The sequence below is a fragment of the Stylophora pistillata genome, chromosome 11, assembly GCF_964205215.1.
Source record: "Stylophora pistillata chromosome 11, jaStyPist1.2, whole genome shotgun sequence".
Classification (NCBI taxonomy): Eukaryota; Metazoa; Cnidaria; class Anthozoa; order Scleractinia; family Pocilloporidae; genus Stylophora; species Stylophora pistillata.
In genome coordinates this window covers 13988301-14009849 of record NC_142529.1, presented here as the reverse complement: position 1 = coordinate 14009849, position 21549 = coordinate 13988301, and the positions used below count along the sequence as shown (strand labels likewise).

Genomic DNA, 21549 nt, shown 5'->3' with positions numbered 1-21549 from the left:
AATTCAAACACCTTTGTTCCGCGTTTCGACGTATCTGCGCGATTTCAACGATTTATTCATTGCGAACCAGTGTTTACGTATTACAGGTGAGAGTAAACTTTGATCTTTTCCAGAATAAATAAATTAGGAAATTGCAAATTTTAGAAGGGGTTTCGATTGCGAAATTTAATGTAATGTACTTGCGAAATTTTTGGAAGAATAGAATGACCTGGAATGTGTGTTGCGTGATTTTAGTGACAACACAGTGACCGGATATTTGAAATATTTTCATGCTACAAAGATCGATTATTTCTAAAATGCAAAATTAATCGGCAAGTAGAAGGTTTGAAGGCCGCGTTTAACTTTCCAAAAATACTTAACTAAAAAATACCGACACTGTTTTGTTCCTCATTTTTCAATCAAAGTTCGGACAAAATTTCACGGAATTCTCTCAAAACTTACCTTTTGGTCTTTTGAACATCTCACGCCTTCTCGGAGAAATGGGTCAACACCAGGTTCACGATGTGAGCCACCATTTTACGACAGACAAAAGGCCGTTCGCGGGAAATAAAGTGGATGAAGGGGACTTGGGGGGTTCTGGATACCGATATAAAAGAGTCTCAGGATTCACCTGGTCTGGTTTCCTTCATCTTTACCACGCGCCGGTCTTTGGCTTGCCGATAGTGCGTGTGGTAGAGGTCCAGAAGTCATTTGTAATAAAAAATCAACACGACCTGGGGTCAATCAAATAATGTTTATTTACGGGTTAACGCATTCACTGAGTAAGTCAGCGGGATTTACCAACACGAGTTCACTAACAATCAACGAGAAATTTCAATGTTGCATGAGGCTCAGCTCGTTGCTGAGTGCGGTATTGAAAATTTCGATTTCATTGTTTGTGAACGAGTACGGGTAGAATAAATCGGGAGTATTGCTTATTTTGTTCGACAAATAACAAAATATCAGAAACTAGTTTTTAAAAGTATACCGCAAAACGATAAAAAGATGAACACAGCAAATCCCAACGGTCCCCTCGAGGTACACCCCGATGTAGTTTTCCAGTCACGTTTTCCCCAGTTAGCTTCAACTTGCACGTTTTCTTTAACCGAGTATGCATGAAACCAAGGGGAACTCATAATCTTCGCAGTTCTTTGAAGGTTGGGCGAACCACGAACTTTTGTCACTCTCGGCGCTATATTTATTTTCTTCCGTAATCAGAACATTCACAAGTTTTGCGTGTTTTCGGTCCTAGTTTTGCTTTGGTTTTCAGCCAAAGGCAATCAAAGGCAAGTAATAACTAAGTCAGTTGATTTGAAATAAGATCCGGCCTGGTGAAGCCAAGGTCATGTGTGCCACAAGAAAAAGTTTTCGAGCCACTTCTTTTTGGACTCTTGATCTCGTCATTGAAATAATCAGATAAATGGATTATTCTTTAGTTACATCACTCACTTTTCCGTAAGAGACCAAAGCTAGTTTTTATTCGATGTAAAGATTTCGCGATAAAATAGTCGAGCGTGACAAATTTCGAGCTATCATTAAAATATCGAACGGGGAACGGAGAATGGGAACGGAGAATGGGAACGGAGAATGGGAACGGAGAATGGGAACGGAGAATGGGGAATCTTAAACTGGGGAATTTTTTAAAAGCGAGAACTTTAAAATGGGCTTTAAAAGCGGGAATGTTAAGAATGGAAAATATTAAAAAGTGCGAACTTTAAAATGGTCTTTAAAGGCGGGAATCTTTAAAGCAGAAATAATTAAAACGAAGAATCTTTAAAACAGGGGATCTTTAAAACGAGGAATCTTTAAAACGGGGAATCTTTAAAACGAGGATTCTTTAAAACAGGGAATCCTTAAAACAGGGAATCTTTCAAATGGTTATCTTTAGAACGGTGAATCTTCTTCGATCGGTGGAAAAGTTGCTCTTTTCACGACAGTTGACTCTAGTAAACCTACGCGACAATGGAAGTTTGCTCGACGTAACAGTTTTGGCGGATGGCAGCGGCACTCGACAACTATTTTTTTCAGTAAAACAATTACTACACGAGTCGTCTGCCCGTAGTCTAGGATTAATTTGGCGTTTTGTCTGATTGGGTATATTGACGAATTAAACAGAGACATTTCAACTTGCTATTCCCCTTCTATGCGACGCTATTCATAATTATGATCAATGACCTTGACATCCCAGGTTTTGATCTATGGATGTATGTTGATGATTCTACGATCTCTGAAATAATACCTAAGGGATAAGCAAGCAACATCCAAACCGTTGTGGACGCCTTTGCTTCGCGTGCTGCTTCGGACAAGTTCCAGCTAAACGAGACGAAGTGGAAGGAAATGAGGATTTGTTTAAGTACAAAGGAGACTCTCGATCTCGATCCTATTGTTATTAATGACAACCAAATCGATGTTGTTTCGCATGCTAAGATCCTTGGTGTGTAAATGTTTCGAGTGACTTAAAATGGAACCATCAATTTCATATTGCCGAAGTCAGTGTTAAGAAGGCAAGGAAACGCTTGTTTTGTCTCTCTCGGTTAAAGCACTCAGGTCTAGGTTCTGATGAATTGGTACAGTTCTATCGTAGCTGCATTCGCTATTACTGAATATGCCTGCCCATTCTTTCGTGACAGTCTACTGGTGTATCTTTCTCGTGAATTAAAGGGAGTACAAAAGAGGGCGATGCGTATCATTTGTCCATGTTTTCCTTATGACGAAGCGCTAGTTAAGGCAGGACTTGTAACTCTGTCAGGCAGAAGACAAGCCCTGACCGACAAACTTTTTAAGAACATTTTGGAAAACAAAGACAGTAAGCTTAAGAATTTACTCCACCACAAAATACCAAGCGTTATAACCTCAGGAAGTCACGCATGTTCAACCCGGTTTTCAAGACTGAGAGATTTCGTAAAAGTTTCATTGTTTCAAATGCATTTAACTCGTTGGTGACTGCCCTAAAAATGACCATTTTTGACCCCTTTTAGTTAAGAAAGGCTAGCTCCAGTTACATTCAACCAATTTTGTCCTACTATATGTCATTTTAAAGCTAAATAAATGGACTTCAAGACAGTGTTGTTAATTGTTCATTATTACTTTTAATTAATTAATTTATGCTAATTTATGCAAATATTTTTGTCACGCAACACAAATTTTTGGAGTAAATACTCAATAACTTTCTTCCTTTATATCACATTAAAAACTGTTAAAAGAAAAGTTTTTCCCTATTATATAATGCATCTTTCCTGAAAATTTGATTGAAATTGAATAAGAATTTAAAAAGTTATGGTTACATCTTTCGGGTGCCCTCTTGAGGCCTTTTTTGGGTTAACTATATACATAAGCATGTGACTTATACAAGTGCATATTGAGCATTCAAATTAAACAAAAATTAAAAATCACTCATTCAAAATGATTTCCATGCAAAAATGACAGCCATTAACAAAATAATAAATCTGCATGCATCACAGCCGGACACGCAAACCCCTAAAAACCACCTGGTGGAAAACGGGGATCGTGTAACCCCAACCAGTGCTATGACGCTACCTTTGGGGTCACAAGGGGCCTTAACCTAACGAAAATACAGTTAAATCAAACAGAAATGTCATAATAAAGTCAATGATTGAGATGATAGTTCCTGCTGTGCCATATTTCAAAGCAGTTTTTATCTGGTAAGCAGTGCAGAAAAACTTGGCATTGAGGTGCATCACAGTAAGACTTGACTTTCAGCTCCTTCTTTGTAGCTGCATAGCAAACTTTGCAGTTTCTCTTTTTGTCAGAAAACTTTATAATGTGAGCTGTTTCATACTCTCCAGGATCCCTTTTTGGGGGTTTGAACACTGGAGGAGGACCATATTCTTCCAAGCCTGCTAGCTGTCTCACAAGTTCCTCACGATACTCAGCAATTGCGAATTTTTTAGGGCGCTTGAGTGCTTCTTCATCAGGGTGTTCTGCTCGATGAAGTTGAAACAAGATAAAACTGTTGACAATAGCTATGTCAATCATGTGGAAAAATAATGTCTTCCACCACCTCATACACTTTCTTAGAGCACAGTTCTTTGCAAGAATTTGATCAGACCGATCTACTGCATTCATGTAGTTATTATACTGGTCAATTGCCTTAGGCTGCTTTACATCAAGTTCTCTCCAAACATTGCCTACTTTTTCTTTTCTAGAAACCATTACAAAATCATTTGCATTTGCAATTGAAGTCAGAATTGTTACAAAGAATGTTTAGTGTAAATAAAACATCCTCACTCCATAAAAATCGCTTACAAAAGGGTTCTCAAAAAAGAAAAGGTAAGATATACATTATATTACAGCAAAAGAAGGGAAAATAATGGCCAAATAACCAAGAAATATCTTTTTGAGTATTTTCTCGCAAACACATGTTTGGCATCTCGCATTACACATTGCGGGAAAGAAATCATCTGATTCAATGGTAGTAAAAAATGTTAGAAAAAATGGTTAAAACAGCGTAAAATCCTTCTATTTCTTTACTTCTACTTTAGAAAAAGTCATGGAAATGTATTTTTCATGTAAAGAGGGCGAAAGAAAGTACAAAATGGGCAAAATAGTGACTAAATTCCAACACGCGTGCATTTCATCATGTTGTTTACACAATCCCTTACCTCAACTCTTCCTCTGAATCACTGTTTCCTTCGATTTCTTGGTTTAATTCGTACTCTTCTCCGCTGGAAATTCCCCCAGTCTGACTATCAATATCACTTTCAGGGTCACTATCGCCTCGAGCACAAATTTCAGCTACTTCTTCAGCCGTGAAACACACACGCGGTCGCTTGCTTGAAGACGCCATTTTGAAAATGCCCTTTCGTGTCACGCCACTTTTCCTCAAGGTGAATTTCGACTAACCAATCAGGTATATGGGTGGCAAAATGCTTTTCATTTGATTGGCTACATTCACTGACTATTTTTAGCGAAAAATTGGTTAGGTAACGCAAAAAACCATTGTTCTAGAGACGAAAACGTCATCGTTCCTCGGGTTTCGATATTTACGAGGTCCGTCACCAAAGGGTTAAGACTTAGGGCATAAAACTTCTGATTCCATATTTTAATAGTTTGCGCTTGTAGATATAGTTTTAATTCCTTTAATTATGTAGGGATTGATATATATAATGTGTGGTAATTGGAAAAAAAAACAACTACATATACATCCCTACAGACCCTACTACCACACATTATACCCGCTCAACTATTTGTATCGAGCACTGTTTCACGGACACCAAGTTTAATCCTCTCTCTCTCTCTCTCTCTCTCTCTCTCTCTCTCTCTCTCTCTCTCTCTCTCTCTCTCTCTCTCTCTCTCTCTCTCTCTCTCTCTCTCTCTCTCTCTCTCTCTCTCTCTCTCTGTCTCTCTCTGTCTCTCTCTCTCTCTCTCTCTCTCTCTCTCTCTCTCTCTCTCTCTCTCTCTCTCTCTCTCTCTCTCTCTCTCTCTCTCTCTCTCTCTCTCTCTCTCCCTCTCTCTCTCTCTATATATATATATATATATTTCTCTTTTTTTTTACCATGTAAATATGACGTAATTCAACTTTTGGGTTGCAAATGTTGCCCATTTTAAAGATTCACCATTTTAAAGATTCCCTACTTGAAAGATTCTTCATTTTAAAGATTCTCGCCCTTAAAGATTTCCCATTTGAAGATTCCCCATTCCCTTCTACTCATTCCTCCGTTCCTCATCCCTTGATTTAAAGATAGCCAACAATTTGGAAGTCGTGCCAACAGTCGGAATAAGGGCCGGGTCACACTAGAGCGAATTTAAATGTTTTCCAACTTTTTGAAAACCAAAAATTGGCAAAATTATCGCACTTTCCAAATTTTGTCGGCGGTCGCATCAGACTAAGATCCTTTGACCAAAACTTCCCTGATTGTTTCATACGTCAGCACAAACCCGTCTCGCTCTAAAAAGAAATGTAAAAAATCTCGCGCGACTTGCTACGGAGGAACCTTTGTTTGTTCCAGCTGATATTTTGCGTTTTGGTTGAAGCTTGCGCTTCTTGTGCTGACTTCAATACTTATAACGAAAGGAGAATTTCCCGCGGTTGAAGCCATACGTTCGCTGAATTTTCTGCCAGTATAACCGGACTCGGGATACAAGTCGCAGACATTTGAACAAAAGCAGTGCTCAAATTTATCTTCCCTCGAAAGAAAAAGGGTGAGATGGACAGAGAAAATCCTGCTATCGCATGCCCAACTAGACGAGCGGACAAAGACTTTTTTTCCGGTAAAATTTCAGACATATCCTGCGTATAATGACAGCTAAATGGTTAAGAAAATATGAGTGTTTGTTCTGACAAAATTTGGAACCTCCAATGGGTAGGACATCGGGTTCTTTGAAAATTGGCGAAAATTTGGCGATTCGCTAAAATTTTGCAATTTTTTTCAAATTGGGGCTCGCACATACTTTACGCTGCTGTACTTGCCAGTAGCCAAGTTTTTCTTGGATCAAGGTTTTGGAGACACCGAGGGATCTGAGTTTTTATGGGGAGGGGGGGGGTTACATTTTGAGACATCTAGGGGTCTGAGTTTCTCTGCAGTCTAAGGTCTGGGTTTTCAGTGAAATACTTACGAGACCCAAAGCTAAAAAAAAAAACAAAAAATTTACTACGACCTGATTTCAGCTGCGAGCAGGGAGGTATCAAATTCTGCGGCTTTCAAGTCTTTCAGCCACATGTTTTGACCTCATGTGGTATTTCACTATGGGTCCTCACTCGTTTCTGACCTCTAACTCGTTTCCTGGAAACATCCCTCAGCATGACCATAATGACTTAAAAGCAGCGAAACTAGATTGTCCCATTCTGTAAAAGGTATCCACTGCTAGTTCATTTCAAATACCGTGATGATCCGATTTAGCGCTAGGGGCGCTTATTTACTTTAATTTTGATACCTCAAGGGAGGGCACTTATTTGGGACAGGATGCTTAATACCTTTTTGAAAAAGAGCAAAAGCTTTGATGTTTCTTTGAGAAGGATCAAGGAGACTTGAAAACTAACCTGTTGTCCCTAGAGGCTTCCTCGTCATGACGATCAGCAGAGCAATCGCCACAAAGTTTTGAGACAAGATCATTCGTTTGAAGGAACTGTGCACTCACGTGAATAGTCAAGAGACTGAGACGTAGACTACTGTTTTTATAATGAGGCTTTACTTAGGGGCGCTTATTGCAATGAAAGTGCTTACTCAATGGAGGCGCTTATTAGAATGGGGCTCCCTTTTAGCAAAAACCAGTTATTAGAAAGGGGCACTTATTGGAGGGAGGGCGCTAAATCTAATTGTTATGGTATCTCAAATTGCTATGCATGGCGTTCACCGGCGCTTTTCATGTACAGAGAGAATCAGCAACGCGTTTAATTACATAAAACGGCAAATGTCAGCTCGCCCTTTCACGTTTCGCGTAAAATAGCGTGTACCCTACTGCTTTAGTTTCGCGTGAGCTCACGTCATGGTGGATTTGAAGGTGCTCTTGTATGACTTACAAGGAATAAGTTTGGTGTCCTTTATCCGGCAATTAATTTCTACTCTGTGAGAGAAAAAAAGAAGAAAATCTTACCTACATGGCAAACGCGAAACAGGTGACTATGACGTAGAAACGGTAAATGGCGAGAAAAACAAGGGTTCTTTGTCTCTCTTGCCGTTCACGTTTCACGTAAACGCGGTGCTGAATCTCTCTTACAAGTCTTCCCCACTCGCTGAAGTTTTGAGAGAAAAGCTTGCGCGCTGAGACCAGTGCCCACAGTCGCCTCTTCTTGTCGTCGTAACGCCGCACATAAATTAGTGGCTCGTAGCCACAATATCTTTGACCATCATGCACAGCAAACGAAGGCCCGGATCTCGGCTATTTAACAATTATTCCTTGAAATCGAGGTGAATAGTGACTAAATATTTATCGAGCCGCGAAGCGGAGAGGTAAATATTCCCGAAACTACTATTCACCTAGATTGAAAAGAATAATTGTTTTAGTATATACACACGAAGTGATCTCGACAAAATTAAAAGGAAGCCATTTAAAGGCAATTTCTACTTCTGAAACTTTAGCGAAACGCGAGTCTACGCCCGCCATTTTTTTTTTCACATTATCCACTCGCTCAGAGGTGTACATTGTTGACTATTCACAGAAGTGGAGGTGGTTAGTGGTGGATATTTACCGAGCCGCGAAGCGGCGTGGTAAATATTCACCGCTAACCACCGACACTGAGGTGAATAGTTGTTTTAGTATATACTAAAACAGTGAGATAATATACTCCACCAAAAACTGATTTTAATTCATACATTCCAGCAACAATTCCAACATTTTCCCGCTCGTAACGATCCAACGTGGCTCGGATCGCGGTAAGTGATTTTTTTATGTAAAACCTGCCGTTTCGTTTTTTCGCTGACAGATAAAATTTCTGAAGACATTTGTTTAGCTCTGGTGGCGACATTTCTTCAAATGGTGTTGCAAACTCTTTCTGTATTTGAAACCATTCTCTGAAAAATACCATTTAACTTTTATTTTCAAGTGAACAAGTGAGGTTACGCAAGATTAATTTGCATTTGTAAACAAAACCTTTTTCATTGGTTTTTATCGATAAACTCCCGGTTACCATTATCTTTAAACACGGCCAAACCAAATTTAGTCGCTTTCTGTGTTTTCAGGGACTGCTTCGTCGTTATTTGAGTGATTTCTTCGCTTGTCACGGATGCAAACCGGCACGCCATTTTTTCCCGAGTTGCTCGGAGGTAAATAGCAAAGGATATTCGGAGTTTGAGTAGCCAATCAGAGCGCGCCTTCAACGCTATCCACTGTTTCAGTATATACTAATTAGCCCGAGATAGCAAACCAATCAGTTTGCTTGAAACGCCAAGATCACTGATTGTGTAGATACTAAAGAGAGATGTAAACACAATTTCATAAGGAACCAACCAGGGTGTGGCTTCAGGTCTATTTTGCCGCGGGAGAAAAACCCTCACTTAGCAGACACTGCAGTGGCAAAGGAAAAATAATAAATAAAACAAAAACGTAAAAAAAAACGAGGCTTACACCCAGCCATCTTGATAGAACAGGCTTGGTCAATAAGAACCAAGAGAAACTTGTTTATTTTCGTGCGCTGGGAAGTAAAACCAACTGTGATATAGCCTGCTCGTTTTACAACCGACAAATTGAACGATAACGCGATTTGTGTAAGCGTAAAAATCCCATTTTAATCAAATTAAAAAGCAGAAAATAATTCTATTTTTTTCCTTCTTCGCAGGATTAATAATAAAATGCGCCCTACTTACTAAACCGCGAACCGCTTAGTCCACCTGTCGCTTTTGGCGGGAGTCGAGATCACGTGTTATTATTAAATTCAAATTATGTTGATGTAAATAAACCAAACCAAATATTGACGAACTTTTTAATGATTTTAGTTTTCTGAAATTATCCTAATAGTTATTCTCGCCATGTGCGATCTTATAAAATCAATTTCGGATTGGATATCAGGTTACTGGCTTCCGACTTCGAAGGAACAGCTCCAAGATGCCGAGTGCAGCATCCTTAAGCGAATAAAACGACCATGGGTTGGAAGTTTTATTCGTGTAGGACAAGATGTAGATTTATGGACAGTACAAGTAAATCTGTCACCATCGAAGCAACCTCCTCTTGTCTTGATACACGGCTTGTCTGGTGGTGTCTGTTGGTGGGCTCAAAACTTTAACGACCTAAGTGAAGAGCGTAGTGTATATGCCTTCGACTTGCCTGGTTTTGGACGAAGTTCAAGGCCTGAATTAGTGAAAAATGACGAAGAAACAGAAGAAAAATTTGTTCATTACATCGAGGAATGGAGGAACGTCATTGGGCTTGAAAAAATGATCCTCCTTGGCCACAGCCTTGGAGGCTATTTAGCAATGGCTTATGCGTTGAAGTATCCTTCGAGAATCACACATTTGATCCTGTCAGACGCATGGGGATTTGCTATTTTACCTGGTGGAATTGTCGACAGACACCCTGATGTGGAACAGCGAATTGATTTACTACCAAGGTGGGTTAATTTTGGGAATTTTATCGTCAACATATGCAACGTGCTTTCTCCATTAAGAGCTGCTGGTCCATTTGGGCCGTTGTTAGCTCGTCTGGCGCAGTATGATACAAATAAGAGAGCCTCAGAATTGTGGAAAGATAAAGCAATGCTAGAGTACATCTACCACTGCAACGCTCAAAGACCTTCAGGAGAAGATGCCTTTCGAAACATGAATATTTTACTCATGTGGGCGAAATCACCAATGATTAAACGAGTGAAAGATCTGCCCGAAGACACTCCAATGACAATCATGTATGGATCGTCAACCTTCATTGACCATCGAACAGCTTACGAGATAAAATGCATCCGAGAAAAGTCTTCGGTGGAGGTGTTCATTGTGAAAAATGCTGGTCATGACATACACGTGGACAATGCCGGGGAATTTAACAGAATACTCAAAGAAATTCTTAGTGGAATCAGAGATGAGGAAGAGTGAACGACTGTTGACTGAATTTAAGTATGATATGGAATTCACCGTATTAAATTGCTAAAATAAGATTGTACAATCAGGACTACGAAAAGTGACATAGAAACTGGGATTTTATCCTCCTTTGCATTGGGATTCAAAGTCAGACTTCATTTCACCACAAAAACTGAGATTTAAGCGTGTTCTTTTGTCTATGAGAGCTGGAATTAAAGTAAAACTAAAGTAGATACTGGATACAATGAAGATGCTGGACCCAATGAAGACAGGGGTTTCATTAATGTTCTCGGCAGGAGGGCACCTGGTTTTCACAAACTTTTTCAACTTAACTTCTCTTTAAGATAAACTTTCCTCCAGATCGTCAAACCAGGTGGCAAAACTTTTCTCACAACCGGTCAATTTGCCGGGTGCCGAGGCCCTTAATGAAACCCCCACAAAGGTGCTGGATACAGTGAAGATGCTGTTTACCATGAAGGAATAAAGATAAGAAAAGAGGGAATTGTGTGCTGGACTTTCATGAATTAGGTAGCCCAGGGAAGGAAATCTGTAAATATTTTGCTGTAACTTTTCTTAATTAAATTCTAAAGAGTTTTTTCCCTGTCCCAGACATACCATCTTGTGATGCATGGAAGTGCTGATGCAGTAGGCCTTGTGCAAAACTTGGTCACATGACTGTCATTTATTGAGAAATGAAGAGATCATGTTTCATTTGCTCAAAGGCAAATTTTTAAGTGGACAATATCGGGGGCAGAAGTTTTAGGACCATTCCAATTCAGGTATTTGCTCTGAGAGTGAGACCTGTTTGTCATCCAAGGCAATTTATCTCACCAGTAGCAGAGGGAAAAATTTACATAAGTTATAAAGTTTTAACTTCAAGAAAATTGACAGAACATGAATTAGGGCAGAGTGCTTCCACATAGACAAGTCCTACCCTTTTCTAATGTATACAGCTCCTTCTTCAGGTTGGAGTGTTTGAAAACATTATATATTTAATTAAGTGTTTAAACAATGTGGAAAAATTTTTGATAAAACTGGTTCTCAAAAAGAGGTAATGTGTCTGAAGAACTGTTGCATATTGATTACAGTGCAGACTTTTAAGCTAAAAACTGTTTCCAATAAAGTATACTAGATTCTACATTAAAACAACTGTCGATTTCTTTAAATTATCCCAAACTAGTGCTTTGACAAACTTACTCTTCAAAGCTCTATGTATAAAAGCCTAAATATAATGAATGCTGTGTTCATATAAATGAAACTTGAAACCTTTACTTTGGTTCTCCAAATAAAGTGGACATCGAAGTATAACAAGTTTGTTTGATCCATGTTCCCTTTAACTTTTCACACTACAACCATACATGCCACAGGACCAAAATAATAAAGTGTAAAAAACTCCAAATGAATGCTTTTTAAATCAATATTACTTTAACCATGCATGCTGGGTTTTTCTTTAATAATCTCTTCCATAGATGACAAAAACTGTTGACCATGCAGATATTAACAAAGTTGGCAAAGGTACTGTTAATATCATTCTTTTCATATGATAATAACAATTTCATGTTCACATGGTAACTAGGTTTATCAACACTGAAGTTTTCTTTTTAATGAAAAGGGACATCAATAAGCTTGAGTTCAGTTGTTTGAAAGGCAAACATATTGCAAAAAGAACTTGTTTCATTTTGGTGGCGGAAGTTAAAAGTTGAGTTCTTTTCTGAGAGCTGAGAATTTAAAAATAATCTCAACAGTAAAACACCTGGATGCCTGTGTCATTCTCCAATATGCCAAAAACGTGGGTGGGCAAAAGATGGAGTTTTCCTTGGCAGCTGCCAAATACAGATCACCTGCTTTTCCCCTTTTCTCCTCAGAGCAAGAGTCTGGAATAGGCCAAACATTTTGTACCATGGTCACAAGGGGTCTCCTTGAATTCCCATTGGCAGAATTACATCTAACACAATCTGGAATTCTGTGTTAAATAGTACATACCTTAGAGTAACATTATGACTGCCAAGAAGAAAATCAAATTCATTCAGATAACAGTATATTTATTTACTAAGTCAGCTTGGGAGTCCCAGATGGGAATCCCTGTGTAAAACAATTCCAATGTGTTCTTTTTTGCAGACATCAAAATGATACTGTTTCTTCAATTTAAAACCATCATACTCTGGTTGTTTTTGCTATTCAAAGTTCATCATTTGCTCAGCAATCAGTGCTTCTCCCTTCAAATCAGCTGGGAAAAAATTGGGAAAATAAAACAGAAGTTAAAAAGATTAAAAAGGGACTCACAATGCCGTAAAATTGTCCCACAAACCATGTCATATGCAACAAATGGAATCTCTTATTTCATTGAGCACTAACATTTGGTGGTCTGCAGATGTCTAACAGCTGAGTTTTTGGGATGGTTCCAAATTAACATAGTTTTGAATGCACTACAGAATGTCAAAAACTTAAATAAATATGCAGTCATTATATGACTGAAGCAAAATAACATTTTCCCACTGTAAACTAAAAGCTTATCTAGTAATATTGTTAACTACTTCACTACTTCTCAGAAGGGGTACCAATGATGGCCCCCTTTACGACTACTCTAGAAAAATTGTGTAAATGACATTTTCTGTAAAAATGCTCCATGTCACAACAATCCATGATCAAAAAATAAAAGAAGGATTATTTGAGTTTGATATTACATATATTTCTGTTAGTGTCGAGTTAAACAATTTTTTCCTTCAATGAGTCAAATCACACTTCACGTGAAAGCTCCAAACTGAAGCTTACTCCATCTGACTCAATGTAAAACCTTGTAAAACAGCACCTGAGTGCAACATTGAACACCTATGGCAATCAGAAACTGTCACGTTTAGTAATAAAACAGGTAACAAAATACAAACCTCCTTCTGAAATGGTGTGAGAGTCTCCAACTTGACAATCTTTGAGACTAACATTCTTCTTGATATGTGCATTTGTACATATAATACTACCCTGTATATTGCAACTAATGACAGAAAAAAAAAATTACATTCTTTATCAGGGCCTGGTCACTCATCCTGTCCACTACATCATCTTAATATCAAAATATAAATATTCTACTATAGTTTAAGGGTATTCAACCACATTAAGTCGGGAAAAGTATTTCAAGATAAAAGACATGCAAACACATTTAAAAGCACAAATTTATATGTATTCAGTATGAAACCATTCTTAACAGTTTAGATTTCCAGATTATTTAACAACTGTCCACTGGTAGCTTTATCAACAAATGGTTACAGGGTAGAGTGAACCCCTGACAATGCCATCCTTACCCTTCCATGATTGTGACATGATCCATAATCACAGAATTGCTTATCTTGACCCTTTCTCCAATCACTGTATGTTTTCCTATGACAGATTTCTTTATTGAAACTTTCTCTCCAATAGATACACTCTCATCAACCATGCAATCATTTCCCACCTGGAAAACAAAGATTCTTTTTCTGTGGTGGGAAGGCTTAAACAAAAATTTTAAATTAAGAGCAACAAACTTTGGTGACCAAATTTTAATTGATTTTGTCAGATGCAGGATGGAAACAATTGCAAATGCATGTGTTTAAGTGCAGGAGGGTTAAATCATATCACAACAGCTCTACTGCTTCATGGCATCTTTATCTCTAAGAATACCCAACCTCTCTTTTGACTGCCTGACATGTTATATACCTGTGATTTCGGCTTAATTGTAGCCAGTGGGTGAACAAGAGTAATCTCCTTGCCTGTAAACCCTGGAAGAAGCTTTGGTATCTGAAAAAATTAACAGCATCTCTATGAGAAATTCCAATTTAACACTTAGAGCTTTATAGAAACCTCATAAAGACCAGTAAACAGACAACTAACCCATCTTTAATTTGATTTGTCAATCTGCTAACCAGACCTTCTATCAGCCACAGAGACAGAAATTCAGACCATTCAATCAATCAAATATTCTGTTGGCTAACAGATCACTTCACAAGATGGCCAGGTAACTACAAATTCATATTCTGTCTTGCAGCATGGTATGTGGAACAACTTTAAAAGAGTCTGCATTCTTAAAATTATAATTTCTTACTCTCTGAAAATTGGAGATTTCTGGCCAGATAATGATATCTGAAATGCAGTGACAGGAAACTCACTTGAAAAAAAATAGAAAATCCAAAAACTTTATCCCAAACCTCTTGTGGGAGGTTATGTGCCAGTCTTTTTAAAGAGTGTCAATGATAGCTTGAAATAAATAAAAATTTGGGAATTAGAGTTAATTACCACTTATGAGTTTGGAACAATTAAAAGAATAAAAAAATGGACAAGATAATTAGTGATTTAAGAAAATTCTAGACCTGTCTGTTTGCCTCCATATAAAGTGGAACAGTGTTTGTTCGCAAGCAGATTCCATTTTCCATGACATAGGTATGGCATCTGATGCTGTTAGTGTGATCAATGTCTGTCAGTGTGCCACTCCATGATGACAGTTGTCTTGTATATGACATAATATCATCCTCTTTGGCAAAGTCATAGATATCTGAACAAAACCAAAACAAATATTAACAGCTAAAAATTGTTCATTGCTCCTGGTTCAGAAGCTCTTAGAATTAAAAGGAGGCTTTTGACAAGGAAGTTCATGCGAGTGTTATTGTTACACAAGATAATTCTCACTTGGATGACTGGGGGTAAGTATGTGTTGGCCTCTCAAATAAATCATAGCAAACCAGCTAATAATTATGTGTCACTAATCAACTCTTACCTGGTCTGCCACTATACAATTCCTCTACAACTGTGCCACCAGATTTTGGATCTACATTGTTCACTTTCTTGTTTTTCTGAAACTGTTTGTTCACCAAAAAGGGAATAAGCTCCCCTTTTATTGAACTGACTGACCTACAAGATAGATCCAAGGTTATATTCAAAAAGTAACATTTGAAAATCAAAACAATAGGAAAATAAGATCTCTGGAACTAGTAAAATGTTTCCAACTAAGCTTCGAAGCCACTTAGGCTCTGAGTTTTTCTAGCTTCTTCACCCACTGGTTACTCCTTTTATCTTTGATTTGAGGTGATTTATAACTCAATAAGCAGTTAACATACTATGAAGGCATTAGGCAACAAGTGACCTTACAGCAAGGCTTTTCTATCCAAATTAGAATTACAGTATATAGGATAAACCTTGAATACAATGCAGCTATAATCGACACTCGTCAGTTTGCTCGAGTAGGACATTCCACCACTGATGCATTAGTCTATTTGCTAGAGGCTGTATATGAGACAGTGGATACAGGGAGTTGTGGTGCTAGGCTTTTTTTTTTGGTGACTACTCTAAAGGTTTTGATATGATTGATCACAATGTGCTGATTGACGAGCTAAGGAACATGAATGTGCACCCTGTTCTAGTAAATTAGATAATTGCCTTTCTGTGTAACAGGACTCAGGCTGTAAGGATTGACAACATTATATCTGAGTGGAAAACTCCCAAAGGCGGTATACCACAGCCGGCACTAGGTTAGGAGTCATTTTGTTTACAATCATGACAAATAATTTATTGCGCTCTTGGAACCTTAGAATAAAGTTTGTTGATGACACCACAGCCCTTGAAATAATCCCCAGGAACAGTGCCAGCCTACTCAATTTTGTTACAAATGATATCTATGCCTTTTCTTAACATCACAGAATGAAATTGAACCCTACTAAATGAATAATAATAATAATAATAAATAGATGCTTATAGGGTGCATTTCTAATCTCAATGCACCTAACAACAGATTATTAAGACATAAGAATAAGTAATTAATTAACAATAATGTTTTTTAAACAAAAATGTCTTGAGCCTAGTTTTGAATGTTTCTACTGTTTCCGCTCTTTTAATATATTCGGCTTTTAGTATGTTCTGCTCTTTTAATATAAATGCAAGGAAATGCTGATTAATTTTATGAGTAATCACAATTTTGTAAGAAATAGACAACTTTTTTGAGAGACATGTTTCAGCATGCTTATGCCATCTTCAATCAATGAGTAACAGAACGCGAGTAATTATATAACAGACATGTAGATGAATAAAATATCTACAGTATGATGTAATACAAAAGCGGGTACTAATTACAACCTGACACCAAACACTACTACTACGACCTTATGGAAAAATCATAATTTTATTGTGAATCCTATAGTAATTGGTAGTAACACAGTTGAGAGAGTCACGACATATAAGTTGCTGGGCATTTATGTAAGCAATGACCTGAATGTAATTATTATGTAGAAGTTATAGTACAAAAGGGAAATAGAAGGCTTTACTCTTTAAGGGTAGGTGCACCTCCAACTTCACTGGCTAAGGTTTATAAAACCATTCTTCGTCCTGTTCTAGAATATGCTGCCCCTGTCCGCCAAAATATACCAGATTTTCTATCTTACAAGATTGAGAGCATTCAGAAAAGGGCTATGTGCATCATTTTTCCTTTAATGAATTACACCGAGGCATTAAATGTCCTTAATTGAACAATTCTAAATGACAGACGCACTCATCTATGCCAGGTTTATATTGATAGACTCCGGAATGAGACTCACCCCTTGCATTTTATGCTCCCCAAACAGGAAGAGGTTGTGCATAATTATAATCTTAGATCTGGCATTAGCTGCTCCACACGTCCTACTTGTAGGACCAAGCGCACGCAAGAGTTTGTCACACATAAATATACCTAGTGGCTTGTACAATTATGTCTTTTAGTATTATTGGATTTATTGTATTATATTTTAGTATTATAAAAGGTTTGTAAATAGCTATGTAATTCAGCCATTCTGTATATTGCTGCAATGAGTCTTAATAAACATTCTTTAATAATCCAGAGAATCTCACTTGTTTTCTGCTAAGTAGTCAACAATCCATTTCTTTATTATGTATAAATGAGCATCCATTAAATTTTTCACAATGTTGATGCAAGGATATCTAAAACAAAATAAAGGTTAATGAGTCAAGGGATGATATCAGGTACTTATTGCTTGCCAAAGGCAAGGGACACTAGGTATTTTGTGTACAAATTTCAATTCAACTCCACTAATAACACCTAATACCTTACCTTTTTAAAAGTGGTTTTCTAATCACTAAGGTTTCATCAAGATCTGCTTCTGATGCAAAGAATAACAGCCTGCTTTCTCTAGAATCAATGCTAATGTAGTCATGTTGATCTGTTACAAATAAAGAAGTCAGAGCATCAGAGATGGAGTAAGTTATTACTCTTACTACAGAAACTAAACCATGTAATTTACACAGAGACAGTTTAACCTCAATCGGGTGTTTCATATTTGTTTCTTTGTTCCTGTAAATTGATTTCATTTATAAGACTGTAGTTTTGTAATATTCTACCAACCAAGCTCTAATTCCAGTCATTTGTATTTGTTCTGTCCTTACAATTTATCATCTTGACTCCCCGAAGTAGAGTTGACTCAATTTAATCACCAAGTGTACATCTGCTACCAAGCTCAATATCACTGACATTATAATTTGATTGCTTGTGAAGAACTTAACAATATTTCTTTTATCCAACCAAACTTCCATTCATGTGGACTTCATGAACCATAAAACTCCTCTTTTAAACTTATTTTGTTAACACTGGTACAGTGGTTTCATTAACATTTCCAGCAGTAGGGCAACTGGTTTTCACAGGCGAGCAAAACTTTTTGAACTGAACTTCTGTATATAAGATAAACTTTCCTCCAAATGGTCAAACTAGGTGGGCAAAACTGTCCTCACACCTGGTCAATTTGCCTAGTGCCTGGCCCTTTTAGCTTTAATGAAACCCCAAGGGTAACTCATTAGGGGCTGCAAGGTGGATCTTTTATATTAACCTATTTTTATATCAAATTAACAGAACATTTTTGATATGAGCAACCTTTTTCCTAATAAAAAAACTTAAAATAATTGTGCCAGAAAGATCACAATAATTGGAGATAGTAAGTTGTACCTGTGTTATCCGTCTTCTTCTTGGCTTTGGGGTTGTTGGCAAATTCTCTATCAGCACTTGTTTGAAGAACAGGAGCTAGAAAAGCACTGACAGTTGCGTCATGACTCCTGTGAATATCAGCAAGATGATGAAGAGCAATGTCTGTCACAAGATCACAGCTTACAACAAAAACATCTTTCTGGAAGAGAGAAAGTCACCATTGATGCTATATATTGTCTGCAACTTTCCTTTCCTAATTATACTGAAAAAGATTGAGTCCTAAAATGAACACGGTCTAAATAGCAATGACTGATCATCAATGATCATGATCAGTGCAAACTTTCATAACAAGTACAAAACAAAAAACAGTGAAAATTGTTACTTGTCTCATGAAATCCTGCACAGACCTCTGCACTGACCTCTATTTTGTCCTTGATATATCTTAGAGAATCAGCAGTGCCCATATCTGCATCATCCGGAATGGTTACAAAATCAAGCTTCAGTTTAGGATTACAGACAATTGGCAGAAGCTGGTGAAATCTCGGCAAGGCTGAGTCTAACACTACAATAATTATCTCTGCAAAAGTAACCAGAAGAGCATCCACATGTTGATTCTGGCTGCTATAACTATTCCAATATAAAATCTTATATGTTCTCAAATCCCACAAAACATTAGAGTACACTATATATGTGTGATTTATTCATGAGCAAAAAGTTCATAGTTCAATCTCCAACAGCCACCTCTCTTAAACAGATGCCTCCTTTATGACTAGTTTTTTTCCTGTTCTTGCAGAAAATCATTTCTTTTGTTCTTGCATCACTCTCTCCACTACGATCACCTTTCCACTAAGGCAACAATGACTAAAGTGCTACCCAACACTGAAGACAAAGCAAGTTCAGAGCTCCACCTTAGTTGTGCAAACATTATTTTATCAACTGAAGGTGACAACAGGTCAATTATTATTATTATCATTATTATTATTATTATTATTATTATTATCATCATTATCATTATTATTATTATGGATTATAAGCAATTCCATCTTGGTTGGTTTTGCACATAAGTGAGGTTATGATTAAAAAGAATGATAAGTAGAAGGGAGAGGGGGATTCAACCAGAATAAAAAAAACACTGCTTTCACATGTAAAACTATTTGAGATGCCAGTAAGCAAAAGAATGAAAATCCCTGATCAACAGAAGCAGCACTTTGTTGAAATGTTGAGCTGAAACTCAACAGACAGAGGCGGATCTTCCAGATGGCATAGGAGCACTACATTGCAATAAAGCTATGAAAACATCAAAACTTTCAAAGTTGAGATGAGAAGCTCAATTACAGGTCTGAAGAAACAGAACTCAAACAGGAATGGACTTGATTGAACTTGTAATTCTTAAGTGCATAACTTAAGCCACACTATTGATGGACTGCTTGTAGACTCCAGCCAAGAGTTGATTTTAAAGAGAAAATTTATTCCTTGTTCACTGTCAAAGAGTAAATTAAACGCATCTAATCATGTAGAAAGTGATGATGAAAATGATGAAAAATAATGATGGTTCAACTAGAAGAAAAAATTACAATAGATCTAACAAAATTGACAAACGAAATGAAAATGAAAAAAGGACTAACAACTTCCAGATATTTCCTCCTACTGACGTGAACGGGCCAAGTGAAATAAGCAATGATTTAAACAAGAACTTGCCGTAACAAAGGCCAACACTGAATATATTATGCATTGAAAAACGAGAACTTAAAAGTGTAATCAAACACGTCACATGAAGATTGAGGGTCAAAATCGAAATCAAGAGTAACACATGTACACGAGTGGTCATGCCTGTTTGAATCTTATACTGCTTGGTGATCTTAATACTGCAGGAAGTCTGATTAGATTAAAGATCACCTCTGAGAGCACAGATCTTTTTTAAAATGAATCTACATTTTTACAACAGCTGCTTCAGTTCTACCCTTCTAGGAGACCCACCAAAGTTCAACAGAACCAACCAAGAAAGTCATAAACTGGAAGCTGGGTATAGACAAGGAATAGGAGCAATGAAAGAGGTTTTCACACTCTGAAACCTACTTTTGCATCATATGGAAGATTATGAACTCTCCTCGGTGTGCACTTCACTGCCTTCAGATAGGCCTCTGGCAGCATCATCAAGGAGCAGTGATAAAGCATCATGTACAAGTAGGTAATTCTTACTACAGTATGAGCACTGATATCATCAGAGAGCTCAAATTTCATTCACCAGGGTATAAGATCAGTAGACTGGTTTAAGAGGCAATCAGTGGCAGTAGACAAGACTGTCTAATGGCAGTTTCAATAACTGCTTTAATAATTAACTGTTTATGATGGAATCAGAGGTTTTTTACTTCATAAAGGAGGGGACTTAAAAATGTTATAACAAAATCTTAACAGATCTAGCCATATTCCACACCCTGCCAATTAGTGTGAAACAGGTGGTTGAAGATCTTAAGAACATTCCTGATAATAAAGCCACAGGACTTGATGGAACTGGAATTAAATCCTTAAAGCAAGCTTTGAATGCTGTCGCTCTATCTCTTACCCACATCTACAATGCTAGTATTGCAAGTGGTTCTTTCCTGGACAACTGTAACAGGGTTCGTACGCTTTTTTGGACTAAAAATTCAAGGACTTTTCAAGGACTTTCAAGGACATATTTTCAATTTTTAAAGGACTCCATGCACTGCAAATTCAAAGGATGTTCAGCTTCTCATAGTAGCGATTGCACCAGGCTAAAACAGACAAGTCAAAATCTATGTCTTTTTTTAGTTCAGCCACAACATTTGCAATTTTGTCCTCAATGTCTTCGTGAGTCATCTCCTTTTCTTTTGCAGTTCTCCTCAAACTATTTGACTTTGTAATCCACACATTCAAGTTTCCCAGTATCCTCTGCTTTCTGTGCAAACTCATCTGCCGATTTAACAGGACCATCAACATCAGTTTCTAAATGCCTTCTTTTCTTTTTAAGTTTGTCAAGTTCATTGACTAGCTCCTTTCGCTTCAGTTCTACACCCTCAGAGGTTTTCTTCCTCTTTTGTTCATCAAGATACGATGAATACCTCTGCCTAGCTCCTGCAGCTGACAAGAGCAGAGGTTTGTTGATTGAAACAGCAGACACCTCCCATAGATTGTACATAGTCTTGTACCAGCCTTTGAGAAATG

General features: G+C 37.5%; 1 protein-coding gene and 2 pseudogenes across 2 annotated transcripts in view; 1 reads left to right on the top strand and 2 right to left on the bottom strand.

Annotated features, from left to right (window-relative positions):
- The first annotated feature begins 9252 nt into the window (after positions 1 to 9252).
- LOC111327180 (1-acylglycerol-3-phosphate O-acyltransferase ABHD5 pseudogene) lies at positions 9253 to 10940 on the top strand (annotated as a pseudogene).
- A 1527-nt stretch (positions 10941 to 12467) lies between these two features.
- Positions 12468 to 21549, bottom strand: part of LOC111327179 (translation initiation factor eIF2B subunit gamma) — a 15819-nt gene continuing 6737 nt past the window's right edge. Inside the window, exons 2-11 of one of the 2 annotated variants that reach the window (XM_022931298.2) lie at positions 18786 to 18943; positions 18388 to 18565; positions 17503 to 17611; positions 17283 to 17372; positions 15184 to 15317; positions 14780 to 14961; positions 14130 to 14210; positions 13739 to 13887; positions 13328 to 13431; positions 12468 to 12669 (exon numbers count right to left, since the gene is read on the bottom strand). In XM_022931298.2, coding sequence (XP_022787033.1) covers positions 12617 to 12669; positions 13328 to 13431; positions 13739 to 13887; positions 14130 to 14210; positions 14780 to 14961; positions 15184 to 15317; positions 17283 to 17372; positions 17503 to 17611; positions 18388 to 18565; positions 18786 to 18943 — 1238 coding nt within the window. In that variant the 3' untranslated portion in view covers positions 12468 to 12616. The remainder of the gene's footprint in view (positions 12670 to 13327; positions 13432 to 13738; positions 13888 to 14129; positions 14211 to 14779; positions 14962 to 15183; positions 15318 to 17282; positions 17373 to 17502; positions 17612 to 18387; positions 18566 to 18785; positions 18944 to 21549) is intronic. The other variant, XM_088738213.1, reaches the window with a different exon arrangement.
- Positions 18950 to 21549, bottom strand: part of LOC148720159 (uncharacterized) — a 5376-nt pseudogene continuing 2776 nt past the window's right edge.